The sequence below is a fragment of the Xylocopa sonorina genome, chromosome 12 (assembly GCF_050948175.1).
Source record: "Xylocopa sonorina isolate GNS202 chromosome 12, iyXylSono1_principal, whole genome shotgun sequence".
Classification (NCBI taxonomy): Eukaryota; Metazoa; Arthropoda; class Insecta; order Hymenoptera; family Apidae; genus Xylocopa; species Xylocopa sonorina.
Window position 1 is genome coordinate 9,624,840 of NC_135204.1, and position 27,452 is coordinate 9,652,291.

Sequence of the window (27,452 nt, forward strand, 5' to 3'; positions counted from 1 at the left end):
AAGCGGTGGTACGGTAGCCGGTAGTTGGTCTCTCTTGTCAGTTGTCGACGCTAGGAACTGTGCCAGGCGACCAGCTGACAATTTCGCGCGCGCGTTACCAATATCGAGCATCCTGACTCTAACACCGGCATTCTATCGAGATTCGAAGCTTCCACCTGAGAACCAAAGGACCAAACTCGGTCCACCCAGTGTGCTATACTATTCAGGCTAGTGAACGGGCGCGAAAACAGGTAGAGAAGTGTCCGTTATCAGTGATACGTTGCCGCAACGTGAACAGCTGTCGCAGCTGCAACGTCCCGACGCCCAGCACCGGGAACGGGAGTCGAAAGCTCGACGGCGCCGGCAGCTGGCCGACCTGCCAGTGACAGACGACGATGACGTAGCGTCAGCAGTGGAAAAGGGCGTCACGGTCTGCACGGTGTACGCGCTGGACAGGACCGCCTCGGCGGGGCTAGGGGTGGTTGGGGGTGTCGTGGGTGTCGCTGCTGGCGGTGGCGGCGGTGGAGCAGCAGGAGGAGGAGGAGGAGGAGGCGGAGGAGGAGGAGGAGGAGGAGGAGGAGGAGGAGGAGGTGGTGGAGGAGGGGGAGGTGGAGGAGGAAGTGGCGGTGGTAGCGGGACAAGCGTCGGGGGTGGCGTGCAGGGGGTGGTCGCCGGGATTTGTGGACCAGCGAGCGCGTCCCTCGCGGCGACGGATTACGTGACGGCGGCATGCTATCCCCCGGGGCCTCAACTCACCCTGACTGCCTCTCACCCCCAGCCCCACGTCGTTGATACAGCGATGACGCCCACCTCGGCGCCGGTGCCGACTCCGACAACGGCGTCGGGACCCAACAACCCGGTCGCCATGAGCCAACTGGGAACCGTCTACGCCACGAAACGCCGACGCCGGAACGGAAAGAGGTTGGTAGCATTGTTCGTCTCATTGTGGCGAATAAATGGGAAATGGATAGTGTGGGTAGAACGCCGGTTGTACACGCGGATGTCGGTTTCCTGACTGGGTCTGGTTAACCCTTTGACGACCGACGGCTCTCTGGAATCTCGGATGTGTACCATCGTTTCCATCGTTAACGTTATTACCATTGAACAATTCCTCGACGGGGTACGGCGTGGTTGTTCTTGGCTTGAGCGAGAGGGGGTTGAAGATCGAGCGGTGCGTGCTTTGCGATTCGAAGCGGCGAGCTTTCAATCAGGCTGCTTTATCGTGTGTTTTGTTGATGGACGATGTTCTAGGGAAAATTGCGGATACGTTAGGCTTCACGCGGATTATCGAACGCGTGTACCGTGTATCAGCAGATTAGAGGGTAATCGACGTTCCACAGTGTCGATGGCGAACACCCGCACGGGACATACATTGTGTTCTGTGCATTATGGAAATGACATCGTCCAGATGACTCACTAAGTACGAACAGAACGGAGCGTACAGAAAGAAGTCACGCGATTTTGACAAATTTTACCGTCGGCGACCGTAGAGGATCTCTTCTGTAAACCGACATCCATTACTCGACACTTGTGCAACGTATCAATTAAAAAAAATCACCGTCTTAATTAATCATTTGTACCGACGAAAAGGGGGACGCAGAGAGTATATCTCGAGCTCGCCTCTATCCCCTGTTTTATTTCTCTTCATATTTCCTGGATTATTTAAATGATCGTTCCTCCGCGTTTAGCGTGACTGGGGCATATAATCGAGTGAAATCTGGAAAATGGCGTGGACAGGCACCAGGGTGATTTTCCTTTTACCGTACGTAACTTGGCTCGGGAAATCGACGATGGAAAACGGGGTGTGTAAGGGGCGCTAATTTGTTGGCCATTCAGGAGAACGATAGCCCACGAAGTATCGTGACGCGGCGCATATACAATTCATGTGTCTAAAGCCGGTGCTAATGGGATCGAAGGAGGGTGTTCGCACGTGAAGCGCGTCCACCGGTGGACTCAACGTTCGCCCAGCAGTTTCAAAGACATACATTTCATCCGAGCCTTGGCTAGTCTATAGGCGATGTTTTTCACGTGAACACGATCGATTATGCGCTAACCGGGCGTTTAGGCGTGTTGCATAGATCGTAAATTACAGTGCACGGCCGAGATTCGTCATTATTGCACCATAGCGGAACGCTAATAAGAGAATCTTTCATGTTGGATGTCTGTCCACTTTGTAATCGCTGCGGTATAATTGTTTCCTCCCCGAGTTTGTTCCTGGAATGCTTACGCACCGTATTCCGAGGTTGGATGCAATTTTTCCAGCCTGTAGTGATAACGCAGTTTCAGCGCTGCTTAAGTTTCGAGCAACCTCGGAAAGCTGTTGAATCGTGGCAATTAAAACTCCGACTTTCAGTGTCAGATGTTCTGCTGTTGGGCATGTTCTGGTGCGTGGCATACCTTGAAGACATTAAGGTGATCTGCGTCGCTCGACTCTTCAACGACGTCCAAACACGGTTCCGTGTTTTTCTGATCTTACAATTTTCCGTGACTGTACTTGGAAGATAAAAATTTGTCACGCTCCATTCTTTGTCCAACAGAGCAAAGAAGAAAGTTTCTCCCAGGTGGAGATAGGACACCCGCGAAAACGATACTCGTGGCTAAGTCCGCGCGCGCAACCCCCGCGTACTTTTAATTCGCGCTGGTACACGGAAACGCAGGCGAATGCACGCGCTTGAACGCGACACTCGCGCGCGGGCACGGCTATCAGACACGCATAAATATGGTCGCGGGTACGCGCGTGCGACACACGATACATATACGTGTGTAATGTTCGATACATCAAGAGAAAGATAGACCGGGGATAACCGGTGCTAAGCTGACAGAGACGGAGTGCGGCACTGATTGCGAATAAGGGGAGGGCAGAACCTCTGGCCGTGGAATATCCGCCTGAACTTTACTCGAATCGTTTGCATACGTTGCTCGTAATTAGCTGAGATATAGCCGAATCGGACTAACTTCTTTGCCTTCCTTCTCCCAACCCTTTTTCATCGCGTGCCGGCCGGCTCCGTTGGATCGTCGAATAGAAATTTTTGATAGCAGGTTCGCTTGAACCTCTTTCCTTGGACGAGCGGTTGATTTTGCGGTGAATTCACGGAGTGACGTTCCGTATTGCCAGGTTATTGAGACGTTCAACCGTGATTAAGGGTAGGGAAATATGAAAAATCAAGTCGATAGGGGTGAATTTGTCGCGCGTGTTAATTGGCCCCTGTGGTTGGAGCGGTTTTGCTGGATGAATTTTCCAGGTTCGAGGAGATGAAGTCGCGCGAGAAAAGAAAGTTATCGGGCCGAGTTTTACAATTATAATTACGATTGTTTATCGATAAACTCGGTAACATGCATATTCATGGGTGCGCGCGTGGCGGTGCAACGTATATAAAAAAGACGCGTGACATAATCGACCGATAGGGTAATTTAAACCAACAGCGCCGCTTTATTGTAATGACTCACGTGTTCCCCCGAATGTATTTTACATTTGTCGATATTTGTATTTCACCGTATTATGTACATTTTTATCCCCCCTTGGCAAGATATGTCGACCGCCGTGGAGAAATATAACCTCTTCCGCGGAAAGAAACTCATGGAATGACATTATTTCCTGGACTGCTCATTTGAATAAAAGTTAGATTATCGGCCGGATAAAAACATTCGACATGCTACTCAGAAGTCGATGCTTTCACGTAATCAAGTTGTACCATTTTATTCCGTACGGTAAAAGCTGGCTTCGTTAACTCCACCGTGTGCCAAAGGCAACGACTTTGCGAGGACGAACGAAGGGGTTGAAGAGGAACGTCGGTCAGAAAAAATCTTCGTTACAAAATCGCCAAAGATTAAAGTGAACGAGGGAAAAAAATCGTAAGAGGTCCGACATTCTCGAGGCACGGGTTAGAGTTCATCTCGATCGTCGAAGGAGTGAAGCGAACGTGTCAGGCCCGACGATCGACGATCGTTCTCGATTCGAACTCGAAGTTCCCTCGGCTTCGAATCAGGGGAACGGCGTGCGATCAAGGGGATCACGGACGAACAGCGTAATGGAGTTTTAAACGGTGTTTCGAGGCGTACAACCGACGACCCTCTTCTCGTCCCCGCTCGCCAACTTCCCTTTAATACGATAAAGAACGAAGGGAAAGAATGAGACCGACTATCCGCCGGAGAGTGGCCCCGGGGCGTTCTGTCTGGTTCATTCTCCGCTTCTTCCACGACTCCACCAGCTCCTAATCCAAAGACTTCTACCCTCAGGCTCCGCTGGGACCTAGAGGAGCGTAGGTTTTAGGGCCGTGACTCTTCTGCGAGTTCGTTTTGCCCTAAAGAAATGTGGATATTCTTGTTTAATCGAGACGACAGTTACTCTGTCATGCCTGAACTCTATTTGAGAAATCGAGACTCGAGAAATCAAGCAGATTGTGTATTATTGGCCTTCGTGTCTTCCTAGATGTTCCACATGATAAAAGTATTTTTATTCATTCGCATTTTTTCTATCGCCGTATCTAGAGGCGATAGCTTTCTGATCAACGGAAAATGATCACGTATCGCGGGGGATCGCGAAAGGGAAATGCGAAAATATTTATGAGAACCAGCGGCTGATAATCACGATACACCACAGCCAGTGTTTTAAAGCGATAAATAATTTACCTGCTCTGTATTATTCATCACCCCGACGTTGATACGTATTTTTTAAAGGGAAAACATCAACTCCGCGTTTCGAGAGCGGGTAATTTCCTCAGAAAATCGTGTCCCGCGTCTGCGCGGCTTGTAGATCGTAGATGCATCGAGGCTCCCCATGGTTTCACACCTTGTGATCGCAGTGCTGGTACGTGTGTCATTTGTGGAAACGCTCGTCAAAGCGAAGGGAACGGTTGTCGGGGCGGTATCGTGACGAAAATCGCGGAAAAGCGTGTCTTTGGTTAAACGCTCGGTCGCTAACGATCCGCCAACGGGGGGAGGCGGGCGCCGAGAGGAGTTTCCCCAAAATTCCCGAGGGTTCGGGGAAGAAGGTGGCCCGCGATGCACGGTGTTCGCCGTGGCCTAATGACAGCAGCTTCTATAATTTGGAGTTTTTGAGCGAACGGCCAAATTACCGGCGAACGAAGGGATTACTGTTATTACACGCGGCCGCGGAGTCAGTCGAAACCTGATTATACTTTAGTCAGTCAGTCTCTCTCCGGTCTTCACTCGGTTCGACTGTCAGCTTCGCTCTCGAGTTCCGAGCTTGAGAGAAGCCACGATCTCTCTCCAAACGATCCCCTCAGCGCTACGCACACCACCGAAATCCATGGGCTCTCGCGTTCCTCTTCGTTACGCGATCTCGCTCGCGTCTCTTCGGGTCCTTGGATCGCCATTTTCTGCCCGTGACTCTTGGCATCTTCTTAATCTCTTACAATTTGCGAAGGAGTTCCAACTAGTTTCAGGAAGTGTACGTCTGTTCGAGCTTGTAACGAAACTATCGCTTCAGAACGAAGCGAACGAATACCGTGCACGAAAGGTTTAAGGTTGCGCGGTGTGCAACGCGGCAGGTATGGCAAAACTATTAGAAAGGATATCGCGTAACTTTAATTCGGCGGGTTATATCCGTTCGGATGCTCGTAGCATGCGATCTTTTATTTAATTACACCGGGCCAAACCGAAAGGTCCACTAACAGGCGGCGCGTTCGGAAATTGCCACGAGAGCCAACTAAAGAACCATTCACCGAGAGGTCGATGATTTCTTGATGGACAGCAGCCGTCGTGCCGGGTTTCGGCTGATTTGTTCTTAAGTAATTGCCGCGCATCCTTATGGTCTTCTAACGCGCGTTTATAGCCTTGTAATGAACCTGCTTCTGAGGCCTTTCCACCATTCAGCCGGCCGAACGTCCCTGGCCGAGGCTCGCTCTGCCTGCAGCCGCAAGATTTACGGGCTCCATCTTCGCATTGTGAAAAAATAATGTAACAATCACCCGAGTTATGAAAGGAATCAACATTTTTCCGTCGACCATTCTCGATCTGTTCCTGCAAATCCGTCGTACAGCGCGTTCGCGGTTTTCTCGATGTAGCTTCCTTGGATTAGAACGAAAGGAAGGAACCGACAGTCAGCGAACGATTTGGATATCGCACGATCGAGGGAAAATTGAATTCCGTGGCCAAAGGAGGATATCGTTTACCTACTTTCTACGTCGCAGCGAGCACACGCTGTAATTTAATAGACTCCCCTCGCGTTAGCCGGCGCCGTGATGCGTTTCGCTCGTGCGAGAGATATGTATAGCCCGAGAGCCGCGACAAGACCATTATTGCTGGAACACTCATAACTCCCATAACCAGCCACACCCAAGCAGATTTAACACCTCGTATCCAATTATAACGATGCCCCGTGTCACGCGTATAATTGGTGCCCCATTACATATTGCTCTGTCGCTTCTGACCCTGGCTGCCATAGTCCGCGCCGTTTTCGGACGCCTCCGTCCGAGATCCCCTTTCGCGGTCGATCGGATCGACCGTTCTTGGGGACGATCTGTCCCGCATCGAATTCACGAACTGGCAGAACCCTCTTCGATCTTTCTGCGTAGGACGTTTGAAGGCTCCTTGCGAAAAATGAAGGCCTCGAATGCAACACTGTCGCTCCCGACTCGATGTCTTCCTCAGAGTTCCCTCGGGAGAGTGTTGCAGTGATTTAAGTGGTAGATTAGGTTTTATGAAAGTTGCATTCGTTACTACGTGGCGGGGAATCAAGATAGTTGTTAATTAGCTCGGTTTCAACGATAGATATAAAGCACCCTTTTCATCCAGCGAGCCAAGCAACTTCGTTCTTTGAAAATCCTTCCCTCGATCGAGACATCATTTTCTGCTACGTCTCTCTCTCTCTCTCTCTCCTTGTGTATCTCGCTCCCAGCCGAGTGAATGCATCTCTTCTCGAGGCCCCCGATTGTCTATTGTAAATAATGTCCGGCCACTTAGAAACAAAGTTTCCACGAAGAACATCCGAGCCCGTGGTGGAGAAGGGAACGAGGCGATTAAACAATCGGCAGGACGCGCAGTGCATTTTCCACCCGCGATCGGGGCTGCTGGGGTCCAAAGGGGACCCCGCCAGCGGTGAATGGGCCGCACAGCAAGGAATATCCGTCCTCGCGGTTACGGCACCGTGAATAGAGCCATAACGAAGTGAAACGTGCAGGTGAATTTATGCCGCAGGAACGGAGGAACGGCTGGCTGCGCTCGGCCCGGTTCGTTTGTTCCCCTGGCTTCGAAAAGCCGGGCTGACCGCGCGGAAAAAAGCACGCGGAATTAATTGAACCCCGAACGAGCGGTCAGAGTTGCTCATTAAGCGTCGTTAAACGGACTGGATCGAGGAGGATCGTGCGAGTAGTTCGCGGAAAATTATTAACTCGACCAGTGGCACACACGTGGAGGGCCCCTTGATGAGTTTAATTATTTTATGGAGAATTTTATCACTATTCTTTGACTTCCTACGTTTTTACTGTCGTCCCCTAATTACCTACTCTTATTCCACAGTCCCGTGGTTTCGAGGAGCAAAAAAGGCGTTTTCACGAGGGAATTAATTTCAGTTTCTCGGGATTCTTGCCATTAAATTAGATATCAATTACGATAGTAGACGAAGGGATTGTATCGTAAGGGATCGGTGAAATAACGCGGCGGGGATGTCGGTGACAAGCGAGATGGTAACGGAGATTTCGTGGCGGAACAAGCGGCCCTGGACCTCGAACGATGCACTGATCCGGCTTTGGGCCTGGTCTCGGACCCGGTACGGCGCTGTGTGTTTAACTATTCAATAATTCATCCCGCCATTCATCACCAGCCAAGTGTAAAATTTATCTTATTTTTATGTATTGGCCCCCTCCAGCTCGCCACCATGTATCAACTTCTTATTAGCCACGATTTGTTTGGCGCGCGCGGCATCCCGTCCCTCTCCCCCCTTCCTCCTACCCACTTACCGATTTTGGTCCGTGTCTGGTAATAACGATGGCAATCCCAGCCGTTAAACCGTCTGATCGATCATCGAGAATCGATTCGAATTCCTGGACATTGTTAACCGTACGTTGATCATCCTCGAGACATGTTCGATACTGGTTCACGATCGTTCTATTTGGGTCCTTCAACTATTTCGAATAGCACATCGGTATTATCCTTATTTTTTAAGTCTTCGAAAAAGAGAGAGAGAGAGAGAGAGAGAGTGATAGAGATATTAAAGTTGGTTTATGTTTTCCAAATGACCATCTTCTCGTTGAAACATTAAATCTTGCCAACGAAACCGTGGAAGGAGAACATTTTTTAAACGAATGGACGCCCCTTCAGCAAGAGCTATTAATTGTTTCTCGTTTGGCGTTCCTACTTTAGCGACTGATATATAACGCTGTCTGAGCAACGTGTGCAAGGGAATTTAAAGGATTTATGTTAAGAAATCAAGCCAGCGTACAATGCATCGTGGTCACTGCGCGCGATCTCACTTTCCATGCGTTACGATCCACCAAACTGACCTCGATAAACATCTCGGTGTATCATTAATTAGATCGGGAGTTAAAATCAACCACTACACGGATAATTAAAAAAGAAAACATTATTAGCTTGTTCCTGTTTCATTGGGAATGGGTCATTCGCGAATCGGTCGGTTCTCAGGAAATTTAGAACACGGATTCACTTTACGATAGCAGTTATCAAGCTACGTGTGCGTGCCCCTCCATTTTGGTCCACGCACCAATTCACGTTCGATCAATCGAACATGTTCTCGCGCACACACGCGCGTCTCTGTTTGAAAAACGTCCTTCTTCGAAGCGGCCCCGTGTGTAATTACGATCATCAAGCCCTCTATCCTCGCGGTGAGAAAAACGGATGCTTAAAAAACCAAATGACAGCCTCTGGTGACGTAATGACAATGAGGTGGCCGCCGCCTGGCACCGGAAGTACCTGCTACGCGAGGACCGAGCACCACCGGTCGGTGTCATGCGCCATCGTCCTCTTCTTCGTCTCTCCCCATCCCTTTTAAAGTGTGTAACGAATAAATAACTAAATTGCCGAGGAACGGGGCTAATTATCGAGCCTCGACTGAAAGACGAAAGAGAAAAAAGGACGCGTTTCTCGGTTCCCGTACGCGTCCAGCGAATTTTGGAAGTTCGACTAACATGATTACTGGCTTTCGAGATGGAACGTCGGACGATTTCCCCCGAGCTGACAGGAGGAAACACGTCGAGAGGGAATAGAGGCGGCTGTGGAGAGTTTAGAGACACGTGGCGCATTGAAACTTAGGCTTTAGATGTTCGACGGTGTAGCGCCGGCTATTCTGTATAGCTCACGGATATTTAACATTATTAGGGATGTTATTGAAAAAGAAGGAGGGGCGCGTGTACCATTTCGAGGAAGCGGGAGGATGTAATTCCGTGGAGTACGCGAAATAATTATCGAAACAGCGCGATACGAGAGCCGGTGTTCCGCTATTTCGTGCAATTAGTTTGTCGACGGTATCATTAGTTCGAGTATCGCTGCTGTTCTTCCTTCGTGGACCTCCATTCGATTCGCGCATTGTCCCTCGTGTTCGCTGGTCGGTATATCCTGACCTCTCTCCTGATGCCCAAGGTGTGGCTCCGCTTTTTTTTTTTTTTTTTTTACCACAGGTGCCGCCGCGTCGAGTTTCAATTCGATCCTCTCGAATGAAAGGGAAACGCTGGTATAATTTTTTCAACTCTTCGGGTGGAAGTTAAATTGCCAACGCACCCTCGCGTTCCATGGTACCTGGTTACCTGCAGCTAGTTCCTGTGATCTATCAGTCCTTGATCGGAACGAAGGAGCGAGCCCAGGCCCAGGACAAATCGGTTAGTCGCTTCATACCCCCCTCATTTCGCTATCCGCTCGTTTCGGTAGAATTTGCATCCAAGGAACGCGAAATTGGGCGGTGCAAAGATAGAGCTAATGCTCGCGGGGCGGACCACAGCGCCGTGTAAACACAGGGTAGTCGATGCCTTTCTGGGTTCATAATCTTCGCCCCGTGTACGCCGCTGTGTTCGAACTTTTCACTCGACTCTGGCTACGACCGCGGGAATTGCTGGATCGCGAGCTTGCGAAATTGGAATCATCGTGCTGGGACGTTTCGAGCTTTCTGACGAGGAACGACTGGTTCCTAAGCGTCCCCCCGGTTGATCGCCGCCATAGCGATCCATCGCTCTTAACAGAGGATGCGGTTTTCATCCTCGAAATCCTTTTTCTCGTGCGTGTCGCGAGAAATATTTGTGCTACATTTTGTTGATCTACCTCAACGTCCATAATTGAAGGTCTCCGTGCATTTATGCATAATAATAATGATGAGAGATGTGCAGTGGGCTAGGGTTAAGGGGCGTGTGGTTACAAGTTGAAAAACTCCGCACCCCTGACCACTAAATGATATATTGAAATTATCAATTAGGCTGGAATGTAAGTTTTTAAGGAGGCAACAAGTTGTCCAGCCGATCGAAGGAGCGCGATCGTTCGGTAAGAACGTGAAGCGATCGCGTGATGGGCCCGATCGCGGAGGAATTAAATGTTAAGATCGAAATGACAGTGTATTAAACCGTTTTACGATAAACATTCGGACGCCGTAGGGAAGACCCAGTCCCATGCACGGCAGGAATTAATTAATGAAAAGCGACGCGGTACAGATTGGCGTGAAATTGCCGGTTCGCCGGGGCCGAATTCGCGGTAAATAGGTACCAATATCCTGTCGCGTCCGGAATTTCGAATAAATATGGACGCGCCGATCAACGTATCATTTCTATGCTAATGACCGCCGATACGGCGGCGGCCACTTTGGTATTGCCTGCTTAAAGGCCGATTTGCACGTACTTGGACGTCTACCGCGGTGCGATTTTGTAATTACGGTAGCGTAATAAACACCGAATAACAATCGAACCGCTTTCCTTCCATTATTTCTCGCTCGTTGCAAAATATAACTCTCTTCAGGTAACCCACCTTGCGGTGGACGTAATTGCGGAAACGTTGCCGCGGTGAGTAATAGCAGCCGGCGCTCTTTTTTCTTAAAGAAAATTGTTGCACGATACGCGCGACATGAAAATTTATTTGACGATTCCAGCGCTGTTGTTCTATTATCAGATGAGGCGCGCTAGAACGGGTATCTAATTTCAAGAATTAAGAGAAAAATGTTATCGTTTCATTCTTTTTATAAGTTCGAAGGAAGTAGCGTTGAGGCTAGCATGCATTTGATTGCGAAACCCTTAACAGCGTCCACGCTTGACAGACATATCCAACGAAACGAAGGGTTAAAAATGTCGGTGCTCTTGTTCTCGCTGAATATCACGAGGAGATTTAATAAACTCGCGTCCGCGATATCAAACAGGTATTTTGTATTTTGTGGCCAGAATTATGGATTGGCCGGTTCCCGCGTTAATATTCCCTAATTGTACACCGAGGTCGGCGGAAAAAATGAGTGTGACCGTCGTAAAAAAGAATCAGCCGCCACTTTGGCCGGCAGGGTGGAAGTTAAAAACACGGCGAGCAACATTGCTCGTAGCCGGCAGCCAGTAGTTGGATCGGCCGTTTTTACCCGATACGCCAATTTGTACGCCGGTCCCGGTTGCGCTCGGGCCCCGCAGGTCCCCGTTTCGTATCCGCGTGTACGCGATCCACCTCCTGCAGGAACGGTCGATCCCGGTGGAGCAGAAGCCGGTGATCACGGCGCAAAAATGAAGTCTTCTCTCCCGCGCAGACTTGTCTCCTGGTGATATGCAAATTCCCGCGGCCGCGTATCGTTGTTACAAATTCGTGGCGGACCGAGAGGGCGGCGGGGCGGCCAGCAGAGATCGGCCGACTCGTGTAGACGTGTAATCTTCGGAGCTAGCCACTAGGCGGGGTAATAACACGCTCGCGATCGACGGCGCAGGGGTATCAAGATGCTAAACCCGCCGGTGCTGGCCGTGCACGTAGCGCGAAATCGGTAGCAAGTACCTTAACAGGTGAAGATCCTCCGACGATGATCCTCTCCCCTCGTGGGTTGCGCGCGAAACGGGGCCTGCGATCGCGGCGTGTTAGCGGCGTTTATTTGAACCGCTTCGAGCCGCGATACCGATTATTACGACATTACCGTAGGTGTGTCGCGAGTATGAGGAATTGAATGTCGGTCGATCGCGAAGCAACCGTTTCGTGGGAGAAAGACTGACTTGGGTAACCTGCGAATTATAATACGATTCCTCTAAACGTAGAGAGATTCTGGGAACGGATCGGCATTTGCCATTTTGGCTTCCTGACGGAGAAGAACATGGGAAGTAGAAATGGAAGAATAGCAGAGAGTATGCGTGGTAGAATAGATGATTTAATTGTTTATAACGGAGTTAGGGGGAATCGAGTTTGGCTGAAAATATTTGCCCGGATTTCCGTAACCGGAACATGAATCCTGCGAGCATCAGCTTGACAGAGAGTACAGAGAAAAGGACGCGAGTAATGACGGGTACTGAAAGAGGTGGCCTTCGGCGGCCAATTGATTCGAAGCAGGCTATAATCGAGCGTACGATCATTAAGCGACACGATCGCCGATGAATTTTACAAGAGGACACTTTTCCCGCTCCGCTAGGTGATCATTTTTCTTCGCGTGCCCTGTAAACACGGCTCGCGTCGTGAAAACGCGCCGCCGCCGACGATACCATAATTTCGGAATTCTTCTAACAGTGTAAACGCCCACTTGATGTTCCCCGATATCGTGTAATCGTAAAGAGCGCCGGGGACAATATTATGTGGCCGTGTATAACGTTCGTATAAATTTTCGACAAGGCGAGGTGCCGCGTTTTTGCCGCTCGATCCGTATTAATTAGCATAATTTCAGGCGCGCTGTCCCAGCGACGGCAGGTGGGGACGCAAGAGCGAGCCCGTTTCCGGCAGCCGCCGCCGCCGCCGCCGCCGTCACCGTCGGCTTGATTTATTTAATAAAATTACAGACGGATGAAAAAACGCGCGGTCCGTTGGTACACGCGCGATCGCGACGCGATACGCGCGCGCCCTCTCTCTCTCTGGGCCCCAGTGGATCGTCGATCGATACTTAAGCAAATAACGGTAATGAAAATAAATTGAATAGCCTTGGGTAAATAAGCCCTGGTAATGGGAGTAAATTAAGGCGGCGGAAGCGATACGAGAGCAATAATTGATTATGTGACCCGTGCTATTGCCGATATAATTGCCCGTGGGCCGCGGCGTAATTATGCAACGCGACGTGATAATTGATCGAAGCGGACCGGGGTAACGCGATAATGATATGCACGCGTGCTGGCTACTAGATCGATTTTGATACGTTTTTTTTTTCCGTATCGGATAAGGCGGATATTTTCTTTCAGCGATCCGTTGACTGGTGCATTCATTATCACCGCGGTAATTGGTCGAGATAAATGGAAAGAGCAAAAAGAAAATGGAAACTATGTGTTAGTTTAAATGGCTGACTAAGAACAGGTCACTTTGTCAGTTTGATGGAGTTTCGTCCGGAACGAAGGGGAAGGTATCGAGATCGACATCGATCCGCGGGGAGAGCGAAATCAATTTATCAACGTGGCTGATGAATGCGTTTCTGAACGAGGCAACACCCACGCGCGGACCGGCCGTGCGATCAATGTTGTCAGCGTAATTAATTCACCGGCATCGCGCACACATACGCACGCCTCGCGACCGATTAACAAATCGATTTATTCCGGGTATATCGGGCCTCTATTTCGATTCGGTCGATAAAACAATTGCCAGGGAACACCGTTAAATTTATCAACGATACCGTTTAACCGATATCGGCAAGTGCAATAGACGTTGGAACTCGCCAATGAGGAAAAAGACAGACGGTAGGAGAAAATAGTGGATAAAAATGAGAGGCGTGAACGAACAAGGAAAATCTAAACGTGTTTCCTTCGGCTCGCGTTTAATCCAATCCTTTTTGCCATCTGGTAGTCGTCGACCGCTTGAAAAATCCGGCGCTTTTAAGAATAATCGGTAGACGCGGTTGCAACATGATAGTCGCGCGGCGGTGTACGCGCCAGTTACGCGACCGATCCGGTGTCGCCATTTTAGAGATTTTTCCGCCAGCCTTTCGTCTTTTTCGTCGAAACTGCACACTTTCCATCCGCTTCCCTGCGACGTGCCGTCGTCCATCTACGAACGACACCCGAGAGATCATCGTCCCTGTCGTAACGATCGCGGGTCTGTACACCGTCGCGCGCTATGTGCCGACTATACCACTTCCCGCCAGTGATTTCAATGCGTGTGCCTGCCCAGAAGACGCGTCGATCATCGATTTTTTCCCTTCGTCCGTTGATCGCGCTCGAACGACACCGATACGGCCGGTAGCCGTATCCTCTGCTCTTATTCAGCGAGTTAATCGCGCACTCGACTTCCACGGAATTTAATTTAACGTTACGGCTGATTTTGACGATAGCAGCTTTTCAATTATAATTCATGCCCAGCCCCACGTTGGACCCCGTTATTTCCATCAAACTTCGTGACGTGGTTAATGACGCCTCGGTACAAGTCGTATTTCCACGTTGGATAGCATATTGAGGCAAACGGATAGCTGTTAAAAAACAAGCGGTGAGGTGGTCAAGTGAAACGCGTAGCAGGTGTAACATAAAGTGCAACGGGCTTTGGTAGAAGAGAACGCGTGAGCAGTTTAGGTTCACCGAACGACTCGTGTTCCAGCGCGAGGGAAAGAGTCGCGTTTCGCGAATCGGAGGAGTTTACCTTTACCTTTACCTGGCCAGGCCTGTTTCAGGAACTGCAATGACTGCTATACGATCTACATACCAGCTAATAGGTGTAGCTAACCGGAAAAAGAGAGCCACTCGACCATTCGATGTCCGTTTGTTTACATAGACGTGAGTGGCGTGTGCATTTTTATAGGGAGGATCGGATGTCGGGGCGTCGAGTTAAGTTACCGTCGGCCTTTTCTCTCCTTTCTATCGTACCCTCTCTCCTCTAAATCCGTCCTCCCTTCACTATCTCCCACCCCCCTTCCTCCCTACACCCTTTTTTCCGACATTTTATTCGCCACCATTCCACGGCAATTAACGGCAATTTGCTCGACGGCTCGTACCAGTGGCGTTTCAAAATCTGTTACGCGCCTCCATTCTTGTTGCTCTCGAAGATTACTGCACCCAGGAATTTCCACGGGAAACTATCATATTTCCTCGCGTACCATTCGTTCTTCAGTCTGGTGAGACTTCCTTTTCCATCGCGTTTCCAGTTTACTTGCGCACTCTCTCAGACCCTCGATGCGTTCGATCGAGACTGTTGTCGTTTCGTCCATTTTGGTTTCTCTTCTGGCGAGGTAAAAATTGAAGATGAGTCGCGCGGAATGTAGGGAGAGGCAGTGATTCCATTAAACGGCCGATGGTTCTCCAACGAGCGGTCAGAACGTCCGACTTACCGGCAAATTGTTCAGTCTGGACGTAAGTAGTTTAAATTACATCCTCGATTACGAAGTCCAGAGACGCGTGGGACGGCGAAAGTCTGTCACCGGCGGCGTGCTCTAATCGTGCTATAGTCGCGAACTTTCCAGCCTTTCGGATTCGATGGGCGGGGAGGGGACAGAAGGGGGAGGGAATTGCAGTTGTATCGCGACGTGATTGTTCAGCGTCAACTCGCTATCGATTATCGTTGCTGCAGCAGTTTGTCGCTGGAAAACAGACACGACACGCACCCCCGGGATGTCTATAGTCGGGAACGTGTAAAGAATTGATGGCTAACTTTTCTTTTTCAATCTGCTTTCCCTTCCTTTTTGTCGCAGAGGATCTTTACCTTTTCGTCGAAGGTGGAAAATCTTTCATCGTTGAATTATTTCCGTGGAAACTTTCCTTCGATCGCGGCAAACGCTGCGTGTTCTTGCGTTCGATCGAATTCGCGTAAAGAGAGCAAATTTTCGAAAAGACGACGATTTAATTGATCAAATTGTAGATATTCGAGATTGTCCATTGTTCCATGGTCGCGATAAATTTCAGCGAAACGGCGTTCGGTGCAACGACACTTATGCTTTATGCGTTCGATACGACGCTGCTTTTCATTAAATCGATATGCTGCATTGCGCACGTTGTTACACGATTCTGTGCTCTTTATATTATACATAATTATTACACGTCGTTGTATCACTGAGAGCTCTATACGTGGTTACGTATGTTCGCAGTCCTCTCTTATGACACATTGTCACGAAACATGCGAACTCGTTCCATTGTTTGTCGTTTCGTACTTTTTAGTCGTCTTCCTCGTGGCTGGTTCGGGTTTGAAAAATTGCGTTAAGATTACTTATGTCCACCCTCGCACGATTTCTTTGTCTCAGATCCTTATTATGCCCACCGTGCCGCATATTTCTTCGTCTCGCTTTCTTGTCGAATCCGCTCCGCCGTATATTTCTTCGCGGAAGGGCACGACTGCACGCGCGCGCAGGTAAAACGGGCAAAACTCGACGAGTAAAATTTACAGTAACGTCGATTGCGTAATTCCTCCGATAAGGAAGTCGAGTGTAAAATGAGAGAGACGCGAGAGCGGGCGAAAAATGTCCCGAATTCGATCAAGATCGAGCCATCCGATCCTCCTTCCTTATCGTTTGCAACGCACCTCTTAATAATCGGACTTAATTCCCTTCAAGTTATCAGGCAACGTGTCGCGAGCCGAGCCAGAGCGAAAACGATCCTCTCGCGTTGCAGTTCGGTTCGAGGCGCGCACTTGCCCGCGGTTTCGCCTGGCGCCTTACGGCCCAACAGTTTTGGAATTAACCCATTAGCGCTAATGAGGGAATCTGAAGTCAATTAAGCACGCCGTGATAATATGGGCCCGATAAGCGAGAAACCGATGAATATGCAAAGTATCGCGCGGCCACCTGCCACATGCCTTTCCTTAGAAGCCGCTAAGGTGGGACATGCGCGTGCACACACAGATAGACGTCGAATTTCCACGGAATCGGCATTACGTCCAGCGAGATACGACCGATTCTGAATCAGGGGAACTCTCGGCTCCTGCAATTTGGCTGTTCTTCCTCCTGGTTAACCGAAACTTATTGCTCCCGGCCAGTCCAGTATCGAGAATTCAATTCGTGGAATCGTTGCTACGATTTTTATTACGTTAATCCGATATCTTTTGTTCCATCAGGAGTTTCTTGTCCCACCGTGTCCACTGAGTGTCCACGTCCTTACCATACGCGACGTCGATGATTGATTTACGATCGATCGAGCTTCCCTTTCGAGGAGTTTCAATTTCCATCCACGTTCGATGATTTATGCATCCAGACTCGGCTCTACGAGTATATTCACGCTGAAAGATAAGGCCGTTATATTTCACTGAATCGAGATAAATCCGAGCGGAATTGAAATATCAAATTAAGACAGAGATAATCGTTGAGTATACGTAAACCTGTCCGACAGGGTGAACGAGTTACGCCATTGCCGCGCCACTATTAGGCGCGGCTTTTTTCTCAACACTGCGTAAAATTAATATACTACGGCGCCGCGTACTTCGAGTTTCTCGAATACGAATGTCCTTTTAAGCGAATACCGTATCACGGTGTACGACGACGTTGTGCAGGGAATCGGGAAAAGTACGCGCGTATTAAAATAACTCGCGATATCAACACACTGGTAGTTTCGTCTAGTCGCAAACTCCTAATTATCAATGTATATTATTCGTTCGCAGCGGCACGCGAAACGCCCCCTCCATCGGCACCAATCCGCCGGGTAATTACAAATAATTCGTTGCTCCTTCAGCCGGTGTATATCAACCAGCAAAAATGTTCATAACTCGTCGACGACCGCGCGCCAGTCCGGTTTTTCTGTACGGAGAGCCAGCCATTCTCTCGCAGAAACAGAAATATTCCCCAGGGAGATATGGAAATAGGCGCCAGCGAATTTATTTCCGGCCGTGTCGACACGCGCCGTCCCCTTTTTGCCATCGAAATTTCGCCCTCGCTTCCATGGAAAATTCGCCGCTCGTTTTTCTCCCGGCGTCCGCCATTAGCGACACGTGATAGGATTTTTTGGCCGTTTCGGGGCAAAACGGTTCCCCTCTGAACGAGGCCGCGGCGTTTTTCCCCGCGCCGCGGGACAATCGTGAGGAATCGTTTCGTGACGGTTGCCGATTTGTCTGGCGACTATTAGCGCCGCATTGGAATTTCGCTGATTGTTTGGGTAATTAGCGAGACACGCCGGTCACGAGAACGATGGTACGGTATCACGAGGACTCGATGAAGTGGACGTGATTCGGCCCCATCGTTTTTGTTCCCCGCCTAACTGTTTTTCGAGTACGGTTTTAGGCGTGAAATTAGCTGCGTCAGGGATTAATTGCGGTGGCTAATTGGATTTTTCTTCGGCTCGCGTGAAAGCAACAGTGGAACTGAATGGAAATCCCATTCGATTATCGAGCTGTTACAGCGGCTGAGATCCTCAAGATTAAGAAGTCATTCCGTTGTACTTAATTGGACTCTCGTAGTACTATCGTTTCATTCATAAGCTGCTGTTAATTAAACTGTAACCATTATTTTGCTATCGTAGCTTATCCCTATACTGCACATTTAAATTCTGTACTCTTTGATCGATAGTATAGTGACGATTTATTAGTGTAGCAGTGTAAAAATAATGAAATTTGAGAGAAAAAGAAATCCTCCCCGGCGGGGAATCGAACCCCGGTCTCCCGCGTGACAGGCGGGGATACTAACCACTATACTACCGAGGATTTCTTGAATGCTACAACTTTAGAACGCGGTGGAACCCTAAATTCCCTTAAAATTACATTTTCGTAAAGGGTACTCAATTAAAAATATACGAATATTCATACCTTAACTAAATTATTTTCACTTGCAATTCACTGTTCTATCCTTTGCTAACCTGAAACGAATAAAATCTTTGAAATTCAATATCCAATACATGCACTATTATAATCTTATATCTAATTCATTTAATTCTTATTATATATTTATAAGTTATGAAATATAATTCCAAATTTGACAACATACGATCTCGAAACACCGCATCGTTTACCTCGTCCACTTGTCGTTTTCAATACGCACTAGTTCGTCGTCCATTCTCTCTTGTATTCCGTATAAAATCGTCTACTTTCGTTCTAACGAAAACTACGCTCATAAAATGAATACTATTAATAGTAATATTGCTTAACAATGAATGAATTACCTCGAAACTGCATTTTCTCGGTGCCAGAATGGCTGATTTTTCCCTCTGGCGTCCAAGCACGATGCGGAGAGGACGACGCTAGTCGAAGCACTGCGAGTGTAAACAGAAACGCGCAAGTTTTTCTCACGAGGGATCGCACGAAAATAATACGTGCCCCGAGGCAGGTAAACGGCAGAATGCGATTACGGTAGAGTCATTCATGGATCTCGTTACGAGACGTCTGCAAATCGCTTGGCAAGGGTCACGTCGTAAATTAAGTACTCGTCTCGTGGCCCGAGGAACACGGTACACCACACGTGTCCAGCTCTGGACGCAGACTGACTTTCCTTCCGCAAGAAAAAGGACAAGGCCCATCCCACTCTGTTCGCTATGTTTACAACGTTCTATCTCTATGCGAAGGTTGTTCAAAATTGTCAGAATCTAACTCTAAAATTAACTCCTCGCAATTTTTGAATAGTCAAAATAGTAATTGCACGTTTACAAAATTTTTTTAAACGGTTCGCACGCATGTGGACAGTGCAGGTTTCGTTGACAGGGTCTATAGACTTCCGTCGAGTGTTAGAGATCCTCCTCAAGTCCAGAGCGTATACACTTCTTTAAGACACACAGACGTTCAAGTACCACGAACGCTACCTCGAGATACGCCCTAATATAAACCTTTAAAGCAAGCCTGCACAGGCAACGCGTTCTCGAAGAGGCAACCATAGTCGCCGTTATTGTCCCCAGATGTTCGATCGATTGTGCCCAGGAATTAGGTACCTTTCTCCTCTATTTTTACATTTCTTAACGAACGCGTTTCTGTGGTCATCTGTACTGACAGGTAACGGACGGAAAATTAATTTACGAGGGGCAAGGGTGGCAATTAACGTCCGGCTACCGACCGCGGCCGGCTCTTTCTCTTTTCCGTTTTATGTCGCACCTTTTACCACATTTTTGTCGTTTTCGGAGAGAATCGTGGATGCACCGGGGATCGGCACCCGGGCAGCAAGAAAACAGTATTCCTTATTAATCGTCTAGATGTTTATCGCTGTTTAACGAAGGGGTCCCCGGAGTAATTAGGCTGCCCCGTTCCACGGGAAGTAACAAGGCACCTGCGTGTTTCCAGTTTCGCGTTAAAACGTCCCGACGAAATAAATTGGCAGATTAATAGTAAACGATATTTCGCTCCTCTCCTCCTTGGCACCCTCGTCGAGCTTCTTCCACGTCGACATTCAACCAGGTTCGGCATAAAGATTTCCGAGAAACGGGTGAACTCGACTCTTACTGCGACACGTTGCAAACTGTTGCGACGTGTTGCCAATGCTATTCGTCGATTCGATTACTTCCTATGTACTCCACGTCTGTTGTACGCGTTTCTAGAAATTTCGAGACAATCTTATTGGCGTCGGTTTAAATAGTTTTCCGGGGTGTTCAAACACGCTGGTTACGACAATTAAGCTTAGGAGGGCAATCTTATGGAAGTTTTATGCGGCTCGTAAAATTCTCCGGGGTTTGATAATCTTCGTGTCCGGGAACTATAGTGGACAGAAGTTTCACGGGGCTCTGGCTAGGATATAGGTGGTTAACGTGCAACGGTGAACGCGACCGATTGTTTGCAGACCTGTGCAAATGCGTTTGCGAAAACGCAAAGTACCGCCCCAATAGGCGGAGAAACAGCGGTGTTCCGTTGGGTCGACGGCACGAAAACTCGTTCATTTTTTTCCGAAAGATCACGCTAGCCACGCCATATGTTCGCTCGGCTGTTAGCTTTGCTTTTAACGGTGCCTAAGCTCCGCGTCATCTGTCCTAGGGACCCGCGAAATGTCCAACGTGGTCGACGTGAAATAATTTTGCGAACAATCGTGTCGGCGTTGTGAAATTACAGCGAAAAATGAGAAGCTTTGCGAGAATGGAAAGGAAACAGCGATGAGAACAGTAGCGATTTGATATTGACACGGTCGAACGGTCTACGAGTTCGATAGTAACAGCGGAGAGGGTTCTATTTTCCTTCTTCTTTTTTTTTTTTTTTTATTTAAATAAAAATTTATGCGATCGCACTTTTCGTTCGACCGAACGGCACACACGCGATGGAGCGCGGGCTGCTTATTACGTGAGTTAAAATGTGCCAGCCGCTGATAAAGCGTTTTAAATGCAATCATTAATTTCGCGTCGCTGTTACCGCAATTAGAATTTGCATTTTATAAATATGCAACCCGGCTCCGCGTCTTTTTCCATGTTTACGAGCGCCCACCTCTATCCTATTCCAATTGACGCCAAGCTTTTTTCCCTCCCCTCCGCCCCGTCGATTACTCGTGGAAACCGTACGCATTTCGTCCTGTTAGCCTCTAACGAGCTCTAATACGTCTACACTTAAAAGTTCCCTAGATCGTTGGCAGAGGGAGAACGGGGACCCGCGCAAATAGAAAAACGTGACGATGATAAATGGAGAGGGTTGATTTCCTTCAGGAGCGTATCTTAAATTTTTAAACCCATATTTCCTTCGCTCGCTCAGCGATTCTTATCGAATGGAAGAAAAATAGCCACGATCGACGTATCGAAGACCGTGCTCTTCGTCGATCGCTTCAATTATTATTCTCCGAAATGCTACCCTAACAGCCATTCCCTTTAAACGCTCGTCTAAACTAAACGCAGGGACGATCTCCATCCGCTATAATTCTCCGTCACTCAGCCAGCAATGTCCAAGGCACGACAGGACAAAGAACAGAAAAGGCCAAGCGTCGAGTAACGTCATTAGCACGTCGTTTATCGAAGCTCCACGCAATTTACAGTTACCGCTCGATCAGAATCTCCGAGCGAGATCGGTAAATCGCGCGATGGCAGCGAGCAGTCGGGAGGCGAGCGGCTGGCACAACCGTGGGATTCGCGCTAAGGATGCTGGTCCGTTCGGAGGACCTGCCCTCGGTACCCTCCTGACTGCCGTTCTCTTCAATCTTCCCTTAATAATTGTTTTTTGCTCTCGTGTTTACGAGGACCGGCCAATGATACGCATTACGCGTGGCGCTGATTGCTCAGCCCGGTTACAGCTTCCCTTAACCCTTCACCTTCTCCTTCGATCCTCTCACCTGCGCGACCGTGGCCAGAAAAAGAGTTTAGATCGATGGTACTTGGTCTTGGAATCGAATTGGAATTAAGAAGATAAGCAAAGCGTGCGAAGATTCGAAGTTAGGGCACTCTGTGGCGGGTCTATCTGCGCAAAAACGTACAATGAATTCCTCTTCAGTGCAGAAATCAATTGTGGCGAAGAAAGGTTCGCGTTGCGAAACAAGAAACCGCCACTCGAACGGGTCTAACGGAAGAATAGTAATTACGAACGATTCGTAGTTTCCTCGAACGCCACGAGATCGGTCGAAATGGGCACGTAGCCATCGAATCCGATCTGGAATCTGGTCGTCGACAGCGGAAAGGTAAACACGGCAAAACGGCTCGCAAGAAGCGAGACTTTCTTCTGCTCTGGAGCAACCGTGGCGTCTCGTAAAACGAATCGCCGGTGTGTTTACCGATTATCTCTCACTTTTTCGGTTTCGTGCAACTTCTTCTGCCTGACCTGGCCGGGTGGCGAGCCTTCTATGAAGCTGTTAACTGGTTGCAAACGAGCGAGTTGCTGGTGTAAACTAGACCGTTCGGTTGGCGCCGTCCCCTCGCCGATTATGGCAATCTTCGAGCAGTCAAAGTCGCATATCAAGTCAATTTCACTTCCCTTCAAGTACGAATCGAGAAAAATATATGTTTTAGACGAAAGAATTCTCGAAACAATTTAAATGCTCGGTTCTCGCGTAAATTGTTTATTCGATTCACGAGAAGGTTCTATTTTCACGCGGCTAATTAATCGTGCGTGGGTCTACGATCGAAAAACAAGCGTGGAGGGCGAGGGTAGCGGTGGTAGGGTGCAGCTTCCTGTGTCGGTGCGTCGGCACGCACGAAAATGTTGAACGCAAACGAGCATAATGGGATCTTTGGTGGAAGAGAACGAAATAAAAATCACGGTAGCTTCTCGGGGCGTCGCGAGCTTAATGGGGTTAACCCCGGCTAACCCACGTATAATTAAAAACAGAAAATGATCCGAGACGAATCAGGATTATTGATCCGGGCGGACGTTTGAGGGCCGCAAGGCCCGCGTTCGGATCTATCAATTCGTCCAGAACGCGATTACTTAACGCGAAACTTCTTTTCTGCGCCGCCACCGCGAAACACGCTTCGTCGTTCCTCGTCGATACGGATCTGACGCGAATTCCGTGGACTCGCGCATTTTTTGAAAACGTAAAGTATACGGGAGCTTCCCTTCGTTATGATTGGAGCGTTAAGTAATTCCGTTCCGAATTCGTGGGGGCTGAAAGAAGTGGGAAGGGAGCCCGGGCGGTGGCGAAGGAAAGCGAAAGAAGGAGGAACCGTTTCGAGCTCCCAAGGAATCGGAGGCAAGGTAGCCGGTATTCAGATAATATGCTAATTTCTTGACAGGTAAGTAAAGCACGTAGCAGATTAGCCCCATACTAACCTCACAATTCAGTCGAATCGGTAATGGTTATGGCCGTTAATGGCTACGTATTTCAAGTCGAGCGACGATCGTTTTACTATACATCGCTCGGCTCTCTTCTTTGTTTGTACTCAATCCACGATAGGTAATGCCTTCTCGGTAGATATTCCATCCTACTAATTCCGTATGCAGTTTCGTCTGTTATCTGCCCTCCGCCGAAATCGCATTTCCAAACGGTAGGGGGTTCGCGAGCCCTCTCACCCCCCATTGGCTCTCTCGATCCTCTCTCGACGTACAGATTCAAAAAAAAAAAAAAAAGAAAAAGAAAAACAGAAAAAACAGAGAAGAATCGTATTCGAAAGAAGAGATCAAAGACGCACGCGTCCATTGAAAGAAGAGTCGCGATATCGAGCGGGAGGATCAGTCGTGCTTGGTGCGGTGAGGGCCGCGAGAGCGTTCCAATATTAATTAAACGGCGGTCAAACGAAAACGCTCGTTCGGAAGAAGCATGAAACGAAGCGAGGAAATTAAACGGGGCCCCGTTCTGCGCACCGGGCCCGCCGTCTCGGCAACACACCACGACCATGGGGTCGGTATCCCTGCGAGCGGACGTTGCGGAGGGCCTCTCCGACCAATGGTGCCGGGCCTCATGGACTTTGTTCATCTCCGTAGTGACCACGGACGCGCAACAATTATTATTATATCATCCGAGGTGTCAAGAGGGTCAAGCGTGCCGCGACTACGTATAAGCATAATATCGGAGCTTATAGAGAACACCAGGTTTCTCCGCCCCTTGTACGCCTCGATACGTAATTATCCGGCTGAACGGCTCCGCCAGATATTTATGGGATCGAGAGCGAAAGATCGAAATCGATTCGTGGCCCCGCGCACTGGGTAGCACCATCTGCCCGTTGATCTGTCTCCTTGGGACCGATCCGCTTCCCCCGTGGAATCTCGCTGAAGGGGGGGGACTCTTTTTATGCGTTCGTCGATAAACTTTGATAACTCGATTCGCCAGTCGAGGCACGGTCGAGTACTCGCGTGGCCTACTGCCAGTCAGAACCGACGTCGAAGTCGGGACACGATTATATTTCTCCCAGACGATGGTCGATGCCAGGAAGTTGGCCAAAGTTCCTCCAACTCGGCAAGTTTCGCGCAATTTCACCTGACCTGTCTCCTTACCCCCTCCCACTGGTTCTCTCTGTACACAGATCGGCAACACGATACGGGTAAAGTAATCCCGTGGAGGAGTAATCGTTGCGTTCCTGACGTATCGATCAACCACCGGATATCCACGGCACGTCCTGCGAGGTACGCGCGCATGCAACCCGGCGTAGCCGTGAAAAAGGGATACGAACGAGGGCCTCGTGACGGGAGAGACGTTGCGTGTCTTCCCGACGCCTTTGCGCCGCGCTTCGATATTAGGTCGACGCTTGGATATTAGTTCATTCGGTAGTTGCGTGCCACCAGCAATCGTTGGATCGCTGTCATTCCGCCCCTGGCAGCATCGACGAGAATCGGGACGATGCTTCGATCTCGTTGATCCACTTCCTCGAACTCGAGGTACGCGGCTTCGAGGCCCTCGAAGCCAGCGGTTGGCGTCGAAAACGGAATCTCAGGCAGGAGTAGGATACACGTTCGACTCGCTCGAACAGCCACGGGTCAAAGTAGAGATCCAGGATCGAGTACAGCACGCGAAGTGACGCGTGCATCGGGGTGGACCTTGATCCGATCCACGGAAAGAAAGTCGCGCGTACCCGCTGATAGGAAGGACAGCGTGCCTCTGGATCGCATGTCCTTTCGGCGGATGGATTTACGAGGGTCGACGATATAGCAAGCTTATGCCCCGGACATCGGAGCTCATTCAGTAGCGATGGACGTACGGATAATGGCGTGCCGGCAGGGATGTCGGTTAGGTCAGGTTTTTAACGGTCACGTGATCACGTCATCGTGCGTGCTCCGTTCGGACAGAATGGACCACGCGAAGCCACCGCCCTGGAACGTCACGAACCGAGTCCCGCGGAGGAGATGATCATCGTCGCCCGGTTTTTATTACCGCCCCGAGACCGGCCAGAACGCTTAACGGTGACCAGGTCGAATTAACGAGCGAAAAACTCGCGTAATCTTGTCCCGGTTCGACAATGGAAGTCTGTTGACGGTCTGAACGGCTCAATCGTGGTGGACGCTCGCCCTCTAACAGGGAGAACGTGTCGAAAGAACCGTTCTCTTTTTTTTCTTCGTAATTTTTATCATCGATACCGATCACTTTGTCGTCTGTAGATGTGCTTCTGCCTTTTTTTTCGAAAATTTGCTGGATTCTAGTCGAGGAAGTGTAGGAAGTTTGAGATACGATGGATAGACTGGACGGGTATGGCGTTCGTGTCAACAGCGAAGGTAAATAGACACCTGTGGCAGGGCTCTCTGGATCCTCACGATTGTTTGCTGTTTCACATCGTAAATTTACCATCGATCTATAGGTCTTTCATGGTATACCTAGTTTGTACGTTGCGTCTACTGAAAAAAGTTAAAAGACGTCGGCTAATCAGTTTCTGGTCACCGCGATGGCTCGTCGAAGGAGAGCTACGACTCCTCCTCGATAAGGGAGAGTTCAAACCCCTTCCAACGATGCTGATCTACGGTATCGATGTCCGATCTGTTGTATCTCGGATCGTGACGTCCTCTGGACAGATTTGTTCGACAAAATTTTCGCGATACGATCGAGGAAAGCGAGGCTTCGTGTCGGTCCTGTCGTCGGTTCGATCATCGCGAGCCACCCGATCCGACTGATCTCCATCGGTCTTCTTCGTCAAGTATGATCAGTATCAACTTGGTGATCCGTTTCAATCCGTCATCCAATGCTGTTTAAACCGGTAATCTCGTATCTAATCTGTCGTCTTATGAGGCTAATCCTGCCTCGAAAAACGAGCGGATTGCGGGCTGCCGAGGGCAAAACCCACCCTAGAGCCAACTAACCAGATCACACGTCTCAACTGACATCAGGGGTGTCCAACATTCAACGAACATTCGCCTAAATATTCGCTTAAAGGGAAGCGCAGATTCGAGCCAGCCGAACCGGTTGTTTCTCCGCTAAAATCATCGTTTCCGTTCTTCCTATTGCAACGACAAATTTTTCGCCTCGAGCAGGGCCCAGAAAACCATCGAAATCGTCATTTCGACGCCAGTAAAATCGCCTCTGACGCGTCGTTTCAACCCTGTCCATTTCCTACGTTATCCCTTTGAACGCCAGACAGGTTCGCGGACGAGACAGACCGAGTTTAAACGAATTCTACGGTGTTTTCGAAAAGGGCCCGAAGGACAACGGTACCAAGCGATCATTGGGCGTGGTTTGCCCAGCCCTGGTCACCGGGGATAGGCTGATCGGGGGGTGGCAAACGAGATTACTTTGATCCCGAATCCAACAAACTCAGTCTGATGCCTGCTAACCGCAGCTCTTCCACTCGTACGCGTCGAATAATCCAATAGTTTTACCCATGCCCCGCGCGCACGGTCTCGCGGTCGGACTGCGTTGGCTCGCGTCGATGCATCCTGAATTCTCATCGCGCGGATCACGCGGATTCCGTGGGACAACCGGTGCCTGCACCCGTTTAATGCGCGCCGCCAACCACGGAAGACCGAGAAATGTCGGATTCCCGTGCCACCCCCCGCGATCTTCCCACGCGGCCACGATACTCGATCATTCCGTCGGCGGATTTTAAGAAGGCCTAACCAGCTACCGTCGACTTTGGCCCGATTCCGCGTTTTATCCAAGCTAATGTCGATCCGGCTTCGAAATCGTCCAACTGTACCGAGACTTGATCCTCTGGCTTCGTACAGGGCCAAGCTCGCTCAGATTCTTTCTTTAAATGGTTTTACGTACTCTTATGGTAGTCTTGCGTAGTCTC

General features: G+C 49.4%; 1 protein-coding gene and 1 non-coding gene across 3 annotated transcripts in view; one reads left to right on the top strand and one right to left on the bottom strand.

The window, feature by feature from the left end:
- The first annotated feature begins 617 nt into the window (after positions 1–617).
- The window catches only part of Ss (aryl hydrocarbon receptor spineless), a 100,661-nt gene continuing 73,826 nt past the window's right edge, over positions 618–27,452 (top strand). For both annotated transcript variants that reach the window (XM_076905266.1, XM_076905267.1), the window contains exon 1: positions 618–900. In XM_076905266.1, coding sequence (XP_076761381.1) covers positions 779–900 — 122 coding nt within the window. In that variant the 5' untranslated portion in view covers positions 618–778. The remainder of the gene's footprint in view (positions 901–27,452) is intronic.
- Positions 18,553–18,624, bottom strand: Trnad-guc (transfer RNA aspartic acid (anticodon GUC)). The gene has a single exon. It is a non-coding gene; the product is annotated as a tRNA-Asp (tRNA).